The following is a 16,500-nucleotide window of genomic DNA, read 5'->3' on the forward strand; positions in this document are numbered from 1 at the left end:
ACGATAATCCCTGACCCTTTGTGCTTATATACAAATTTACCAAATTTTGGATGGTAAAACCTCTTGAATTCATATGGTTTCATTATATACTATTATGTTATATTATTCTTTCCTTTTCAAAATTAATGAAAAAGACGTATCCGCTCCATTCAGGTTAATTAACCGTCTCTTTCCATCTGTGATGTAAATTCGAATACTACTTATCTGTTGCTTATTAACAGGGTTATATGTGACTCTACGAGGCTCGATTGTAAACGAATAACTCGGCTGTAGTACGCTGGTCGAAAAGGTATAAATGATATCCGACTCTTCGCCATCGACTAAAGAAGTATTGACTAGATCGCAATGTATATTTAATATATCGGTATCTTGGCTTAGATTTGGGACTCTTGGACCAATATTAACCGCATCCTTTAATACCTTTTTATCAAACCCTATAAGGTCGTTGAAATTGCTATGCGTCAAATCAAGTTGATAATTTTGAGATAAAGTGATTGTGACTCGGAATGTTGTTGAATCAAAATCAATAGAGATGGGATATATAGTGTTATCATCATCTCCCGTCTTAGTAATCTCTTTAATATATTCATCAAATTCAGAATAATTCCAAACACCTGCAGGAAAAGTTATATCTTCAAATTTATTCCCATTATCAGAACTATATTTAATGAGCTGATTACCATATGAGGGATTTACATTAAACCATGTAAATGACATGTTAATAATACGATTGAGGCCTATCATATATTGGTAATTGCTATCCAATGTTATAGGCCTGTTGAATTTAGTTGTAAAATTTTGAGGAGTGTTATTACCTTGATTTTTAACACTATATGATGATAATACTAACTCACGATCCATATATATAATACAGTTACATAAATTAGACTTTAAAGTACAGATTATATATCTGTTTATATTGTTGTTTATTTATAGTAGACCTTTTTAAAAGTGTGTCTAATATAGCGACTCCCATATTTCGCATTTTAACTGATGTGTTTCCTGCGTTTATTGAACCGATGATCAATTCCAATTTTTTGAGAAGCTGTTTTACATCGTTAAAAAATATAACATTTCCACCTTTCTGTTTTTTTCGAATACCAGAACCTTTTATCGTTTTGGCTTTACTTTCGTAATGTTTTATGTAGTCATTTAATGCAACTCTTGCATTGTTTATTCTCTTATTTTTAATCTGTCTTTCCGCTTCAGATATAGTTCCCCTATTATATTCTTTAGTAACATTCGCCTTGAAACCTTTCAATTGTCTCCGTTTATATTTGGCTTTCTCTAAAATCTTATTAAGATAGTTCTTGGTTTTCTTTGGTGTCATTTCAGGCTGATCTAATTTCATTTGCACTACATCATAATCGTCGATACCAACGTCTTCTAGTATTTCACTTACTTCATCATCAGCATCTAAAGCATAATCAATTTCATCCTCATCGTATTCAGGAGGTAATTCATCTTCATATTCAGGAAAATATTGGGGATCAACATAAATCTCCTTTTTTCCTTCTAAAAGATCTTTTAAAGATTCTTCATATGTTGGTGGTTTCGGTACAATCTGTTTTTCATTTTGTGGCATTACAGGCTCATCAAATAAATTATCTACGTCCATATCCTCAAAAGGATCAACTTCAGGATAGTAATCTGGAGCTTCCAATTCACCTCTCATCCCCTTTTTGACACGATTTTTGGGTACTTTTGCTATCTGCAAATTACTTTTAATTACATCATCTAATTTACTTGTCACTGGTTTGAATACCTTCGAAAATGACTCTTGGCTTGTCTGCTGACCGATATTATTTTGTGTGATTGCATTTTTAACATAATTGATTTTATCGCCCAAATCAGATTTACTCTTTGCAAGCTCTTTCCATCTAAGTAAACTCATTTTATTTTATATTATTACGTTACATAAAAAATGAAAATTGAATATAAAAATCAACATTTAACATAGCGTTTAACACCTTGATGTACACCGTGTTGAACACCTTGTTGAACTGAAAATAATATACCCATATAATATAATGAGAATACCGAATTATGACACTGAAGACGATATGGCCTCAAACTTTAGACAACTATACGATTTCATGCCAAATCAATGTTTCCGGATGCTGATTTCCTCACCATCAGGTGGAGGTAAATCAAACCTTTTACTTGATATGATATATCGGCTATTGTTTTATGATAAAATATATTTGTATGGGAAAAATCTTCAACAATCAAAATATCAACATCTTTTAAATACCTTTGAACCCCTTAATCAAGAGGCTGGTTATTCTGTTATTGAAGCAAGTAATGATAAAATAATACCGCTTGATAAAATATCAGATGAAGGCCAAAAACTAGTCATCTTTGACGATTATCTCAATACGGGATCAAAAAATGATAGCGAAATACGCAACTATTTTACAAATTCAAGAAATAAAAATTGCAGTTGCATTTATTTATCTCAAAGCTATTATAATACCGATAAAACAATCAGATTAAATTGTACTCATCACTGTATTTTCGAATTCCCATCTAATAATGAACAAGGAATGATTTGCAGAGAACTTGGAATCAGTAAAAACGACTATCTCAAAGCAACTGCAGACCCATTTAGCTTTTTATATATTGATAAGCCACGAAAATTCGTAACTAAGAATTTCAATGAAAAAATATAATATAATATAACTGATTGATATAATATGAGTTACTCAAACGGTTTATTACAATCAAATAACACTAATATTACACCAATTAAAGGCCCTCGAGGTGAAAAGGGTGACCCAGGAGTCGGCTTTGATGTTACGCCTGAAGGTAATTTCAATTTGAACAAAAAGAGAGTAATAGGGCTAAAAACGCCTGATGACGTTGCGATCGATGATTCAATTGAAAATTATTCAAGGGATCTCGAGACGGCCGTAAATAAACGATATCTTAACCAATTCTTCCTTAAAAAGAACAGAAATGAAACAGTGTTTGATTGTGCCGGCCTTTCATTGCAAAATACCGAAGTGTATTATCCAAGTTTATATAACGATCGATCTGTACCAAACGTAGGCTATGTTAGTGCTGAGGATAACAAAGTAAGGACTGAAATTGATACCAAACTTGCTACTAAAGCAGACAGATCGTACGTCAATACTACTTATTTAACAAAGAAGACAGGAGGAGTTTTAGCCAATTCCATTCAAAGCAAGGCAGACAAATTTTACGTCGATAACACTTTTTTAAAGAAGGTCGTAGGACGCGTTTTGACTCAAAAAATTCAAAGCAAGCTTGATATTGATGGCAGTAATTCGATGCAAGCTAATCTCGATATGAACTCTCATAAAATAACAAATCTAAAAAGCCCAACCAATGATACAGACGCTGTAAACAAAAAATACATGCTTGATCATGTTGGTGAAAGTCATATAACTTCCGTTGGTCAAGAAAACACGTTTGCCCATATAATGACCGATAGTATCAATCAATTAAGCGAGGAAGATGATATCGAGTTAGGCAGTTTAATCGATCATCCGAATTCATACCATAAGATCAATACGAAAGTTGTAGACAGTAAGCTGGTACTTGACAGAAATAAAGGCTACTACTCAAGCAGATTAGCTATCAATGTATATAGTTTACCAATCAATCGATACACAATGGTTTTCGAGCTATTTTTTCCAGCTGAAATAGATCATGATAGTCTAGATATCGATATTGTTTCATCAATCGACAACATCGACAAATCAACTACGCGAGTTTATGATGGATATAGTCGAACAATAGCACAAATTAATAAATATCAACAACATCCTAATAATTATCTCTATGTTGATATCGTTTTAAAGATGAAATCAGGGAACGCATATGTCCCAAAATTACAAACATATATCGTGATTTATGGAATAAAAGGTTATCAGAGTAACGTTGATCCTAGGATATACGATCAGCTATATTATGTTGAAAATGATAGAATAGCTTTCAATGCATCAATTGATATGAAAACAAAGGCTATTTATGGTATTAAACCAGCTACTACTAATGACCAAGCTGTTAATTATGAACAGTTAAAACATTTTCGGGACAATTTGAAGTCTGATCTTGAATTAAAAATAGATAAAAAAAGAAACATCAGCTATTACCATAAAATTTTCGAGTATTTTTATGATCTAACGGATCCATCTGAATTCATCATGGCAGATAGTAACGGTGCTGTAGTGTCTGGATTAAATGGTAATCTTGTCTTTAATCCCACAAAATTGTTAGAAGATTTTGATCCAAAAAACGGCTTTATGAGTGGTTTCGAAATTAATTTAAATGAAAATGTCACTGAATCCGATGAATGGACTATATATATGGCATTTAAATATGACTATAAAGCCGGTGATAATAAAAGAATTAAAATAAACTTCGACAATGGTAGTAGTTTTGATTTTCCATGGGTGAAATTAGAGTCTAATCAGTTATCACTCGATTATGATTTAGATGTATCTTATGAGCAAATTAGAGATGTTTACATAGGTGTTTATTTGAATCTCTGGTATACTAAAATAGGTAATCAATTTAGAATCGGTATTTGTAACAACGGCATTAGTCTCGATAAAATTTTCTCGGGGTATACGCTGAATGCATCTAGCCTTCAAATTTCTTCAGGTTACTATATACAAAGAATCGGTTTTAGTAAAATTCCATATTCGATAAATAGTAAACAGTATCATAAAATTAGCTTTTTAGATATGACAAAAAATGTTTTCTTCGAATAAAAATTGTTTAATTGTATAAACAATATATATATATGAAAACTCCAGATTTAATACATGAGATACTGAAAACTATTGAACGATTGATCCAAAATATAAGGAAATTGTATAACAGAATGAAAAATAGAAATAAAACATAGTCTAAGTATATAATATATATGCCGAAACAACACAAAAATATATTCGAATGGAACCATATATCAATCAAACTTACTGAAGACCAAATTATAGAATTGAAAGCTTATTATCAAACATATCATCGAAAATGTTGGGCTTACAAGCAGGCTGTTAAACGTTTCAAAAAATGGAAATTATTAGGGAATTCATTGTCTATCATATTTGCATCAAGCGGATTCGCCTCCTCTATAGCGACTGGTGGCATTGCTTTGATCACAATATCAACAATTTCATTATTGATTCAGGGTTGGATGATACATAAGAATCTCGAACTAAAAATTCATAACTCCATATATGCTTACCAAAGCTATCAACACCTTTTGAACTCTATTAAAGGCGCTATGAGAAGTGGCGATTATAATGCGTCTAGCATCCTAAATACAATGAAAAGCATTGACGACTACATATGCGATACCGGTCCAATAATCGATCGATATCTGCTCAAGTATGATGATAAATTTACCGAATAATCCGTGCGATCTGGGACGATTTTAATGCTAAAATCTCACCCCAATATCGATCATTAAAAGCTCGCGTTTTTTTTGATTCAGTAACACAGATGAAATTGTATGGTATACCGAGCATTTTAAACAGCTGTCTTATAATATATTTCGTTGAGATCATCCTCTTTCTTCTTTTATTTATAGATGGAAGAATACTATCGATTTCATGAAAAACCTTATAAATTTTATGACGATGATTTACAGTCAATTTTTTTTTTTTTTTTTTTTTTTTTTTTTTTTTTTTACAGTCAATTGCACCCCATTTTTAATACAAATATTGTTTAATACGTTCTCGATATGGTATTTTCTGTTATATATGCTTTTATGCCATATTTTGTCTCTGTTCTCGTAAAAATCAAAATACTCGCTAATATATTTATAATTCTGAGTCCCGCAATTTTGACATACTTTCATATATGCATCTTCCAAAATATCAGGTTTATCACAGCAATGATCAACAACTTTATCGCCTGTATATAATAACTCATTGCAAAAAATACAAGAACCCTCGCCCATTATTTTTAAATCGCTATGTATCTGTGTATCACAAAACATCTCATATATAAATATATTTATATAAAGATGGTTCAAGGCAATAGAATTAAGTTATGAAGACTATCATCGAGTTTGTCTCTGTTTGCATGCATTGTTATATCGTCTAAAATGCAATTATGGAAACACTCGTAATTGAATACGCAACGCATATAAACTTTTTGAGTAAACTTTACTCAAAAAGTTTATAATAAAAAAATTCTTACTCATAATCACACCAGATTAAAATACCTGCTGACGCGTCAGGAACGCCAGGTTTTTTCGGTCAATGGTTTAGTCATTAATCATTTATAACTTATGGCTAAAACCGTAAACTGAATAATTATGTATTTAATGTTGATCCTTACGAGGTCTTCCACGTCGTCGTTTCTGGTCTTCAGGTATACACTCTAAACGTACATGATTTTTGTGTTCATTTGATATTTCAGATCTGCTGTTAAGGTCTGAAGATAGCATTTTAATAATACAAATATTTGTTTTAAGGATGCTCTGAATACAATACATTTTATTAATGAAGGCTATATCATTCGAGCTTTGATCAGATTCTAAAAGGTGTTTGATATTTAATGTTATATCAGTCATTCTATATATATATTAAAGAAAATAATTATCTGTTTATATCTATCACTTAAACGCATTATAAAAAACATATAAAGAATTATATATATATAGTATATAATAAATGGGAAGGAACAAAATTTATACAACCGAAAAAGACCGATTAGAAGCTATTACTAGATCAAAAACGAAATACATGCTTAATAAGCCTTGGTATTGTGATATTTGTGAATATCACACTTGCCTTGCAGGAAAATGGAGTCACATGAGAACTAAAAAACACATTAAAAATGCTGTCATTAAAGGTATTCAAGAAGATAATCGGTTCAATATTATACCTGATGAATAACATATAAAGAAAAATTATATAATTATATATTGTATAGCACAGTATATATAAATTGCTGTTTTCTGTTGCCTGAGGTGACCAAAAATTTATTATTTCTGGTTATCTTTAAACGCACCAAAAAATCTCAAAAATAATTTTTACTATAAAGGACTTAAAGGTTTGGTGATTTTATATAGTACACAAAAATGACACAAAAAAATATCTCAACTAATAGTAAAATGAACGAATCTGATCTCAACAAGCTATCTAAAACCGACCTTATAAAACTCATTTTATCACTAAAAGCCGAACCAAAAGCACACGAGCACCAAAAGGTCGAGCCGAAAGCACACGAGCACCAGAAGCCGAATCAATGCCCCACCCCCTCGCGTAAAATACCAAAAAAGAAGACATACCAATCTCATTCAAATACTCCTAAACCAATAACAAAAACCCATAATACTCTTAAACAACTATCAAAAAGTTACCTGAGGGATGCAAAGGCACTAGGCTATACATGGATAGATCTTGTAAAAAACTCAACAAGGCAAAAAGTAATCAATAAAATTCAAAAATATAAGACCGATAAGACCTTAAACAGGACACTCAATGAATTTAATTTCGATGACAGTATTTTTGATTCAACATCCAATGACCAACCTCTATTCAAAATAACGGAAATCGGAAATACAGCGAATAAAAAATTCAATGCTTATACCAATGAATTCAAAATAAATGTACGAAAAAATTTCATAAACAATAAAAATGATGTTTTCAGTGTATTTGAAAAAATGGTTGAAATGACAATAAAGAAAAGGCAGTTAAAAGGTAATGATAGATTCAGATTGGTAATTTCAAATGATGAATTAGATCATCCTATCTCAACAAAATTGTTAAAAGTTTCTGATTTCAAGTTAAATCAACTTTCAGATGTAATCAATACGTTGGAGTATAAAGAAATAGATTTAGAAAATTGCAAAATAATTATTCAATCTGTTAAAATACCTTCAGGTAAAGGTCGACTATATTTATCAAAACAAACAGTAAATAGGAAACAATGCATTATCACAATAAAAAACACCGACTCAATATGCCTTGCTAGGGCAATAGTAACAGGTTATGCTAATTTACACCCTGAGAATTACACTACAACTCAGTTGAAAGATGGATTCAATAAAAGTAGGAAACTACAACAAATTCAAGCCAAAGAACTTCATAATAATGCTAATGTTGAAATTAATGATTATGGAAATTCTTTAGAAGATGTAAATAGCTTTGCATCACATTTAGATATTGAGATTAACATTATCGATTCTGAGCAGTTCAATGAAATCATATATACATCCAATAATGGTAAAACGGATAAAATTTATTTATACAAAACACGGAATCATTTTGATGTCATAAAATCAATGACAGCCTTTTTAGATGTAGCATATTACTGCCATTCTTGCAAAAAAGCTTACACGAGACGTGATAAACACAAATGCCCCCAAAAATGTCTATCTTGTTTCAAATATTTTCCAGATGGAAATAAATGTAATGGTAAAGACGTTACATGTAATCAATGCAATCGTGTTTTTCATGGTAATACTTGCTTCAAAAACCATACTAGTAACCGATCGAAAAAAGATAGTGATGATTCAGTATGTAGCAGTGTAGCTAAATGTTTAAAATGCAATCAAATCATACTAAAACCATATATTAAAATACATAAATGCGGTTTCAAAATGTGTAATAATTGTAATAAATATTGTGAAAGCAAACATGAATGTTTCATGAAAAAGATAAAAGTTATGGGTGGAAATTGCATCAAAAATAGCAAAAAACCATGCCGATTAAATAAAAACATTCTCAAAAAAGATTATTGCCAGTCATGTAAAACGTATAATGAAAAATATTTATTTTTTGATTTCGAATGTACCCAAAACACTGGAATACACGAAGTCAATTTAGCTATCTGTCATGATTTCGATGGTAATGAATTAATCTTCAATGATATTAATAGTTTTTGTAATAAAATCATCAATGAAATATATAAAGGATATACACTTTTGGCTCATAATAGCAAAGGGTATGACAGTCATTTTATACTAAAATGGTGTATAGATAATGGTTTCAAACCTTATTGTATTTACAATGGTGCAAAAATTATGATGATGGAAATTTCACAATTAAGAATCAAAATAATCGACAGCTTAAATTTCATTCAACAATCGTTATCATCGTTTCCTAAAACGTTTGGTTTAAACGAGTTGAAAAAAGGATATTTTCCACATTATTTCAACAAAGTTTGTAATCAAAAGTATATAGGAGAGATGCCTTCCAAAAAACATTATGGCTATAATCAAATGAAAACAGAAGATAGACAGAAATTTTTACAATGGTATGACGATCGTGTTAATGAAAATTATGTTTTCGATTTCAAAAAAGAGATAGTTGAATACTGTCGTTCGGATGTTGATATATTGAGGCGATGCATGCTAAAATTTAGACAAGATTTTATAAATGAAGAAAATATTGATCCACTAAAATACATCACAATAGCTGGTGTTTGTATGGCTATTTATAGAGGTAATTATATGCCTAAAAATACCATAGCTGTAGTTGATAACGTTGTTCAAACAGAAAACCATAGTGCAGTCAGTATTGCATGGCTTGATTACATTGCTGAGAAAAATAAAATTAAAATTCAACATGCCTTGGAAGGTGGTGAAAAAGTTATCAAATGCAACAATAACAAATTAAAAGTAGATGGTTTTTGTGCATCTACAAATACTATTTATGAATTTCAAGGCTGTTTCTGGCACGGCTGCCAAGATTGTTACAAACCTGATGTTATCAACACTAAGAACCAATGTGATATGGGGACTTTGTATAATAAAACACAAGCTAAAAATAACAAAATAACATCTGCTGGTTACAATCTTATTGAAATGTGGGAATGTAAATTAAAAAATGATAAATGTTTCCAAAAATATTATAAAAATGATTGGAATAGAGAAGTCGTCGCTCCATTAAATCCAAGAGATTCATTCTTCGGAGGTAGAACTAATAGCACAAAGCTACTTTATAAATTCAAAGATGATGAATACGGAAAATACGTAGATTTTTGCTCCTTATATCCCACTGTTCAGTTCTATAAAAAATACCCCATTGGACACCCTATAAAAATTATATCACCAGAAAAATACGATAAAAAATGGTATGGACTAATAAAATGTAAAATTTTACCACCAAAAGGGTTATATCATCCTGTTTTACCAGTGAAAATCCAATGCGAAAAAGCTGAAAAGCTAATGTTCCCTCTGTGTATATCATGTGCAAAAACAAAGCAACAAGAAAGATGCCAACATAGTGAAAATGAACGAGCATTTATTGGTACATGGACAACAGATGAACTAAATAAGGCCATTAAAAAAGGCTATAAAATTACAAAAATATATGAAGTTTGGCATTTTGAAAACTCATCCGACGAACTATTCAAGGGATATATAAAAAAATTTATGAAACTCAAACTTGAATCAACGAAATATAATTTTAAAAATAACAATGACGAGATGAATTTCAGAAATAAAGTCAAAAAGAATTTAGATATTGTTTTAGGTGAATTAAATGAAAATTCAGGCTTACGAGCCATTGCAAAGATGTGTTTAAACAGTCTTTGGGGAAAATTTGGGCAACGAAATAACATGAATCAATGTAAATACGTAACTGACATAAATGAATTTTATCAAGTACTTCTCGACGACACAATAGATAATTTAAACATGAATTTCATAAATGAAGAAATGGTTCAAATGAGCTACACTTACAAAAATCAGTTTGTTGATAACAGCTATAATACGAATATATACATTGCATGCTTTACAACTAGCTCAGCTCGACTAATGTTATATGAAAAACTAGACTATTTAGATAAACAGGTATTATATTTTGATACAGATAGTATTGTGTATATCGAATCCCAGAAGGGTAAGACAATAGAAACAGGCGATATGCTAGGCGATTTAACAGATGAGTTAGACGGTGATGTTATAAAAGGTACCTTCGTAAGCGGTGGGCCTAAAAACTACAGTTTCATATATGGCGATAATAAACAGAAATGTGTTATTAAAGGTTTTTCCCTTAATCATGAAAATTCACAAATACTAAATCACACAAATATGATTAAGATGGTTAAGGGCGATTTTAAAGAACTCACATTATTAAATGAAAATAAGATAACCAGACAGAATAAACAAATTGTTAACAAATATGAGAAAAAGGTATACAGCTTTGGATATGACAAGCGCGCAATAAAACACATATCGGATAGCTGTATAGAAACATATCCTTATGGATATTAAAGACAAACTCATCTGTTTATCCTAGGTTATAATCTTAGGTTTTGATTTTCATTATGTCAACGAGGTTTGTTTTAAACGCACTAAGATGCAAGATTTTTAAAAAAAGAGTATAAGAGATTCATGAAAAAACGCATAAAAATAAAAACATACACTATATATATAGATAAATGACCAACATGAAAATAAACATGGAAAATTTAAAGAAAATATGTTTCAAAGCAGATACATTCAAAAATATGTCTGATGACGCAATAAACACACTGAAGTATATCGTAACATTAAAAGAATTATCAAAACTCGGAGATTGGGTATATGAAAATCTAGACACTTTAGTATATTTAGAAAAAAAACTAAAACAAGATGGACATTGCAAGCCATTAACAAAATTATTAAATGAAGAAAATGAAACAAGTAAATACATATGTAACATTTACAATGATTTAAACAGTGTATTATCCAACCTTGAAAAAGAAAAAATGAATTCAAAAATAACAAAAATCATAATCGTTTTAGAAGATAATTCACAACAGATATTCAGTACAAGAGATTTACCATGATAATAACAACAGCATAAAAACTCGGCTTGTTTAAAAGCACTGTATCCAAAATTTTGAAAAAGAGTATAAGAGCATATTTATTTATACTAATTGAGCAAATAAAATTTAAAAATTTTATTTGAACATCAGTCTCTATATGACATAAACTAAAGTTTATGTCATATGAGACGGCTACGCTTGGATTCAGTTTTGATTACAGGGTTTGTTTTCAGGATTGATACAGTTTTGATTACAGGGTTTGTTTTCAGGATTGGTTTCCATTTTTGTTTTCCATTTTTGTTTTCCGTATTTGATCCCAACAACGGGAAGTAGTTATGTACTAAATCTCTAAGGCAAAAAATTTTTTGCCTTAGAGTGTAGTACATTACTACTAACGAGAAGATTAACAAAGAGAACCGACATGAATAAGCTTCTCCACGTTGTACTTATCCTGTCTGTGGTAAGCGTTATCAAAGCAGAACAGTATAGTTTTGATGAAGATGCAGACGCTCAAGAATTAATGCCATTCGAAGGAAAAGATCTGGAAGAAATTTCCGATACCGAGGTAAGATTTGTTCATGAAAATTGGACTGTTCTGGTGTGGTGTGTTGTGAGTTGGAAAGCATTTGTGGCGCTTCATTTGAATTTGGAAACTTAATGGGTGTACACTTTTTATTTTATAAGAATCTAGTTTACAAGAATATCGAGGCTGAAATTTGCGAATTTTTAAGAATATTTTAAGAATAAACCCGAGGCTGAGATTTTGAAAAGAATATACTTTTTTAGTTGAAACAAAATCAGGTATTTTAATTTCCGTCACTTTATCTCTGTGAGGAATGTTTTGTTTATAGCCAAAACGGTCAGGCTGCAACGAAAAGCAATGGTACATGTGCACAATGTAACACGATACAGATCTGGTTACCCAATACTTGCTAAAACGGAAATGTCAAACGGAATTTTCCAAGAATGTTCATAAGAATCTTTTCAGCCTAAATTCAGCAGAAAATAAGAATATTGAGCCAGGGTCGGAAAAACTGTATTCTTATAAAAAAAAAAAGAGTGTAGTCTGCTCCACCCAATATATTTCTCAACACTTCTGTGCTTTGGAAAGAAATAAGGGCACGCGCCAAGCTCTTAGAAGATGCTTGTCAAAAATTCGCCAAGCAAGTGTCGAAACGGTAACCTTCCGCACACTGCTCGGATACTCAGTCGATCACATAAAATGCCTTGTTTGTTATAAGTTTGGTTTCTTAATACGCTCATATCACAATGATGCTTTGAAGACCAATACCTTCATTCTTGCAACATGCGTATACTAAATTTGTTACAATAATATGGTTAAGATTATGTAGACAGGAAATGGTCACGCTGTACAATGTTAAACAATGTGCTTATTTAGTTGTTCTTTGCTCAATAGGCTGTATTAAGAGACCCCAAAAAAGGCCCCCTACCCTCTGGATTCCCACCTCGCCCCCCTCGTCCGACCAGTATTCGTCCCTCCGGACATCCATCTCGTCGCCCTCGTCCTTCGAGACGTCCTACTCGTCGCCCTCGTCCATCAATGTTCCCGACAGTTGGTTGCGATCGTCCACCGTGGTTCCCGACTGGTATCCCTTGTCTCACTCGTCCTCGTCCCTCCGGACGTCCATCTCGTCGCCCTCGTCCCTCCGGACGTCCATCTCGTCGCCCTCGTCCTTCTGGACGTCCGTCTAACAACTCGGACTTATCCCAGTAAACTTATCGGGTTTTGATTTTCAGTTTCATGAAGTACTTATGTTACTGTGTAATGGTGGTATATTGTTGAACAGATTGATTGCTAACAATATGTGATAGAACAATCTGCTAATGGAAATAAAATCACGTATTGACAATCTGGCATTTTGCGTGTGTATGCTACGGGCTAGTTTTAAATTTGACATTCTGTCGATAACAATTAACCTTTTTTACTTTTCCTGAAATCTAACAGAGAATTTATCAGGAAATTGTAGCGAAATTCTTCTTCTGCCTTGAGGTTACTATTTTTAGCGGCTACTAATTTAAGCGATTTTTTTGGAGCAAGATTAAGCGACTTTTTATTTAGCGATTTTCCGACAATTTAAATAATAATAATAATCGGGTAAACCTGTTTTTAATGAACATTTTGCTAAGATAAAAAGAACCAAATTACCGACATCCAATTTTTAAAGAGTAACTGTTTTTCGAGTCGACGATGTTTGATTTTGCTTTCCTCTGGGCTGGGAGGTAACGGGAAGGGGGGGGGGGGGGGAGGGGTTAAATTTAACGAGTGTCAAATTTGACCGAGACAAATTTTAGAGAGAACTTAATTTAGCGGTTTTCGCCCAACTCGCTACACTCACTAAAATAGTAGCCGCTAACAATAGTAGCCTTAAGGTATTCTTATTTTTTTCTATTCTTCTTCTGTCCTTCTTCTTTTCTATTATTCTGTAGCTTGTATGGTTAAACAGTAATTTTTTAAGTTGGAACTTTTGTTCTTGAACAATTGAGATGCACAAATCAAATATATTTTAAACATGAATACTCGAGAAAATAGGATAATTTGCTACCGCCAAAAATGGTTATACGCAGTTTAGGTTTACTTTAAACTATTAGTGAATTATTTACTTATTTTTTTTTCCTTCAAGCCAAATTAATAATTACTTCATTTTATCTTCTAAATCCTGAGACTTTCAAGTTTCTTCCTGCCTAGATCACTCTTTTTATTGCTATTTAAAATATTTTTATAACCAAAATGTGTCATTCCACAATCGGCCAAAGGCAAAGGAGCAAATAACATATTAGATTCAGATTTCAGGAGTCAGATATTTATTATTATTTTTATTATTTTATTATTTATTATAAGATCACTTTGAATAGTCCTGAAAGATTTTTTTTTCACAGTGGTCTTTAAAAGACGATCCAAGGAATCATTAAATTTTATTAACCATTACTGGTACAATCTACAGCTGATAAACAGAAAATATATATACGCTTCATTTTTCACCGATGTTTGTATTCAGCTCTAGCTTGAATTTCAGCTGGATGTAATCAAAATTATAATGACACTCAAAGATATTGTTATTTGTATTCCCAACACGCTAGTGTTATGGCATAATGCCATATTTGATCCATAAACGGGGCTTTACGAAGTTTAAGATTACGTAACATTCAAAATGTCCTGCTGCAGTTTTGTCACAGAATGGTAACGTTTAAATTGATATCGCGCGTTGTTGTTTGGGCAGAAACGTCCTTAAAATAAGCAAAACAAACATTCATCGCAGAGTGACGAGACCCGCGCCAACAATGGGCCCTCTTCAATGTAACGAAAAACTTGTTAAAGTGCTTTGGTATTAGCTTTTGAACGGTAAAACGACTTTACATTAAAAAAACCCTGTCACGAGTGCTATTCACCCTCTCACTTCACAAAGAAACGATGATGAGGAGAAAGTACGATCGCTCCAACTTTTATTATGCATACTGGCCGGCGAACCTTTTCTTTGTGAAAAGTTTTAGCACAAAGGCCGAATTGTTCAATCATTTTGTTTGTTTCTTTAGGTGCCTGCAAGCACAAATATGCTACATTTACATTAATTTAGTTATCTACATAGATGTATCTTTCAATATCTAGCAATTCTATATCTATGGCCGCAAAGAGCTGTAAATAAATCATTGTTGATTATTCAACGTTTATATGATCGTGGGTTTAAACACTGCCATTTTTGTAAAACTTGTAGTAATAAATCCAGTAATATGTTCCCGAGTAGACCAAACTTATATATTTAATGGGGAATCTCGTTAAATCTTGTTATTTTCTTCTTACAAGAAGCAGAATACAGTAAAAAAATGAAAATCAGTTTGTTTATCAAGCTGTTGGTTGTGTACATATAAATAATGTCAATGAATTTTATTACAGAAGCTGGCTATAATTTCATCGAAATCGTGCCGTTTCTCCCCGCCTAGCGCACTCTTTTTATGACTCACAAAAACGATTTGTTAAAACTATAACGTATTTTTTCAATTTACATCACTTAGTTTTCGTGTCTTCTCCGAATAGTCGACCTAAAAGATAGAGACGATTTAGATTGGAAGAGTCCATTGTTACGCAAATTATGTTACCAGGAAAGGAGCAAATTTTATTAACCATTACTGGTACAATCTCCAGTTGATTAAACAGAAATAAAATGTGATTTTTTTTCAATCGGTTTTGTGTATTCAGCTCTAGCTTGAATTTAAGCTAGCTGTAATCAGAAATACAATAAAACTAAATGCATGATATTGTAAGTTTGATTCCCAACACATTTAAAGCTAACTGTTAGGGCTCAATTCTTAGTAACCAATGCAATAAAGCAAAACGCCATTCTTGGTCCATGGGCCCTACGAGGTTAATAATTACGTAACTTTCAAAGGGTTCTCCTGCCGGTTCCTTTCAGGGAATGGTAACTTGTAAATTTGTATTGTTGTTTGGACAAAAAAGTCCAGTTAAAATGCAAAGCAAACATTCATCGAAACCAGAAAGTAGCAAGTTGAGAAAAAGACAATGGACCGCGTCACACCCAAATTTCTAAGTTTCCATCGAGATGACACAATGAGGCAATCTTAGTTTTACTCGATCTTTGTAAGGTGTACTGTAGTAGTCAGAACGGAAACGATTAGCAAGCCCATGTCTCATGTTATCGAAATTTTTTTATCTTACTTATTTCTTTCCAAATTCCTGTCTGGAATTGTTAGGTCGAATAGAAGAAAACTAAAAGTAATTAGATT

At 31.8% G+C, this 16,500-nt stretch overlaps 1 protein-coding gene across 1 annotated transcript; it reads left to right on the forward strand.

The window, feature by feature from the left end:
- The first annotated feature begins 12,157 nt into the window (after nucleotides 1–12,157).
- LOC144653150 (uncharacterized) lies at nucleotides 12,158–13,570 on the forward strand. The gene is made up of 2 exons (XM_078513074.1): nucleotides 12,158–12,307; nucleotides 13,160–13,570. The coding sequence occupies exons 1-2, from the start codon at nucleotides 12,164–12,166 to the stop codon at nucleotides 13,475–13,477; spliced, it is 462 nt and encodes a 153-aa protein (XP_078369200.1). The 5' UTR covers nucleotides 12,158–12,163; the 3' UTR covers nucleotides 13,478–13,570.
- The last annotated feature ends 2,930 nt before the right edge of the window (nucleotides 13,571–16,500 follow it).

The sequence above is a fragment of the Oculina patagonica genome, chromosome 5 (genome assembly GCF_052425735.1).
Source record: "Oculina patagonica isolate OP01 chromosome 5, crgOcupat, whole genome shotgun sequence".
Classification (NCBI taxonomy): domain Eukaryota; kingdom Metazoa; phylum Cnidaria; class Anthozoa; order Scleractinia; family Oculinidae; genus Oculina; species Oculina patagonica.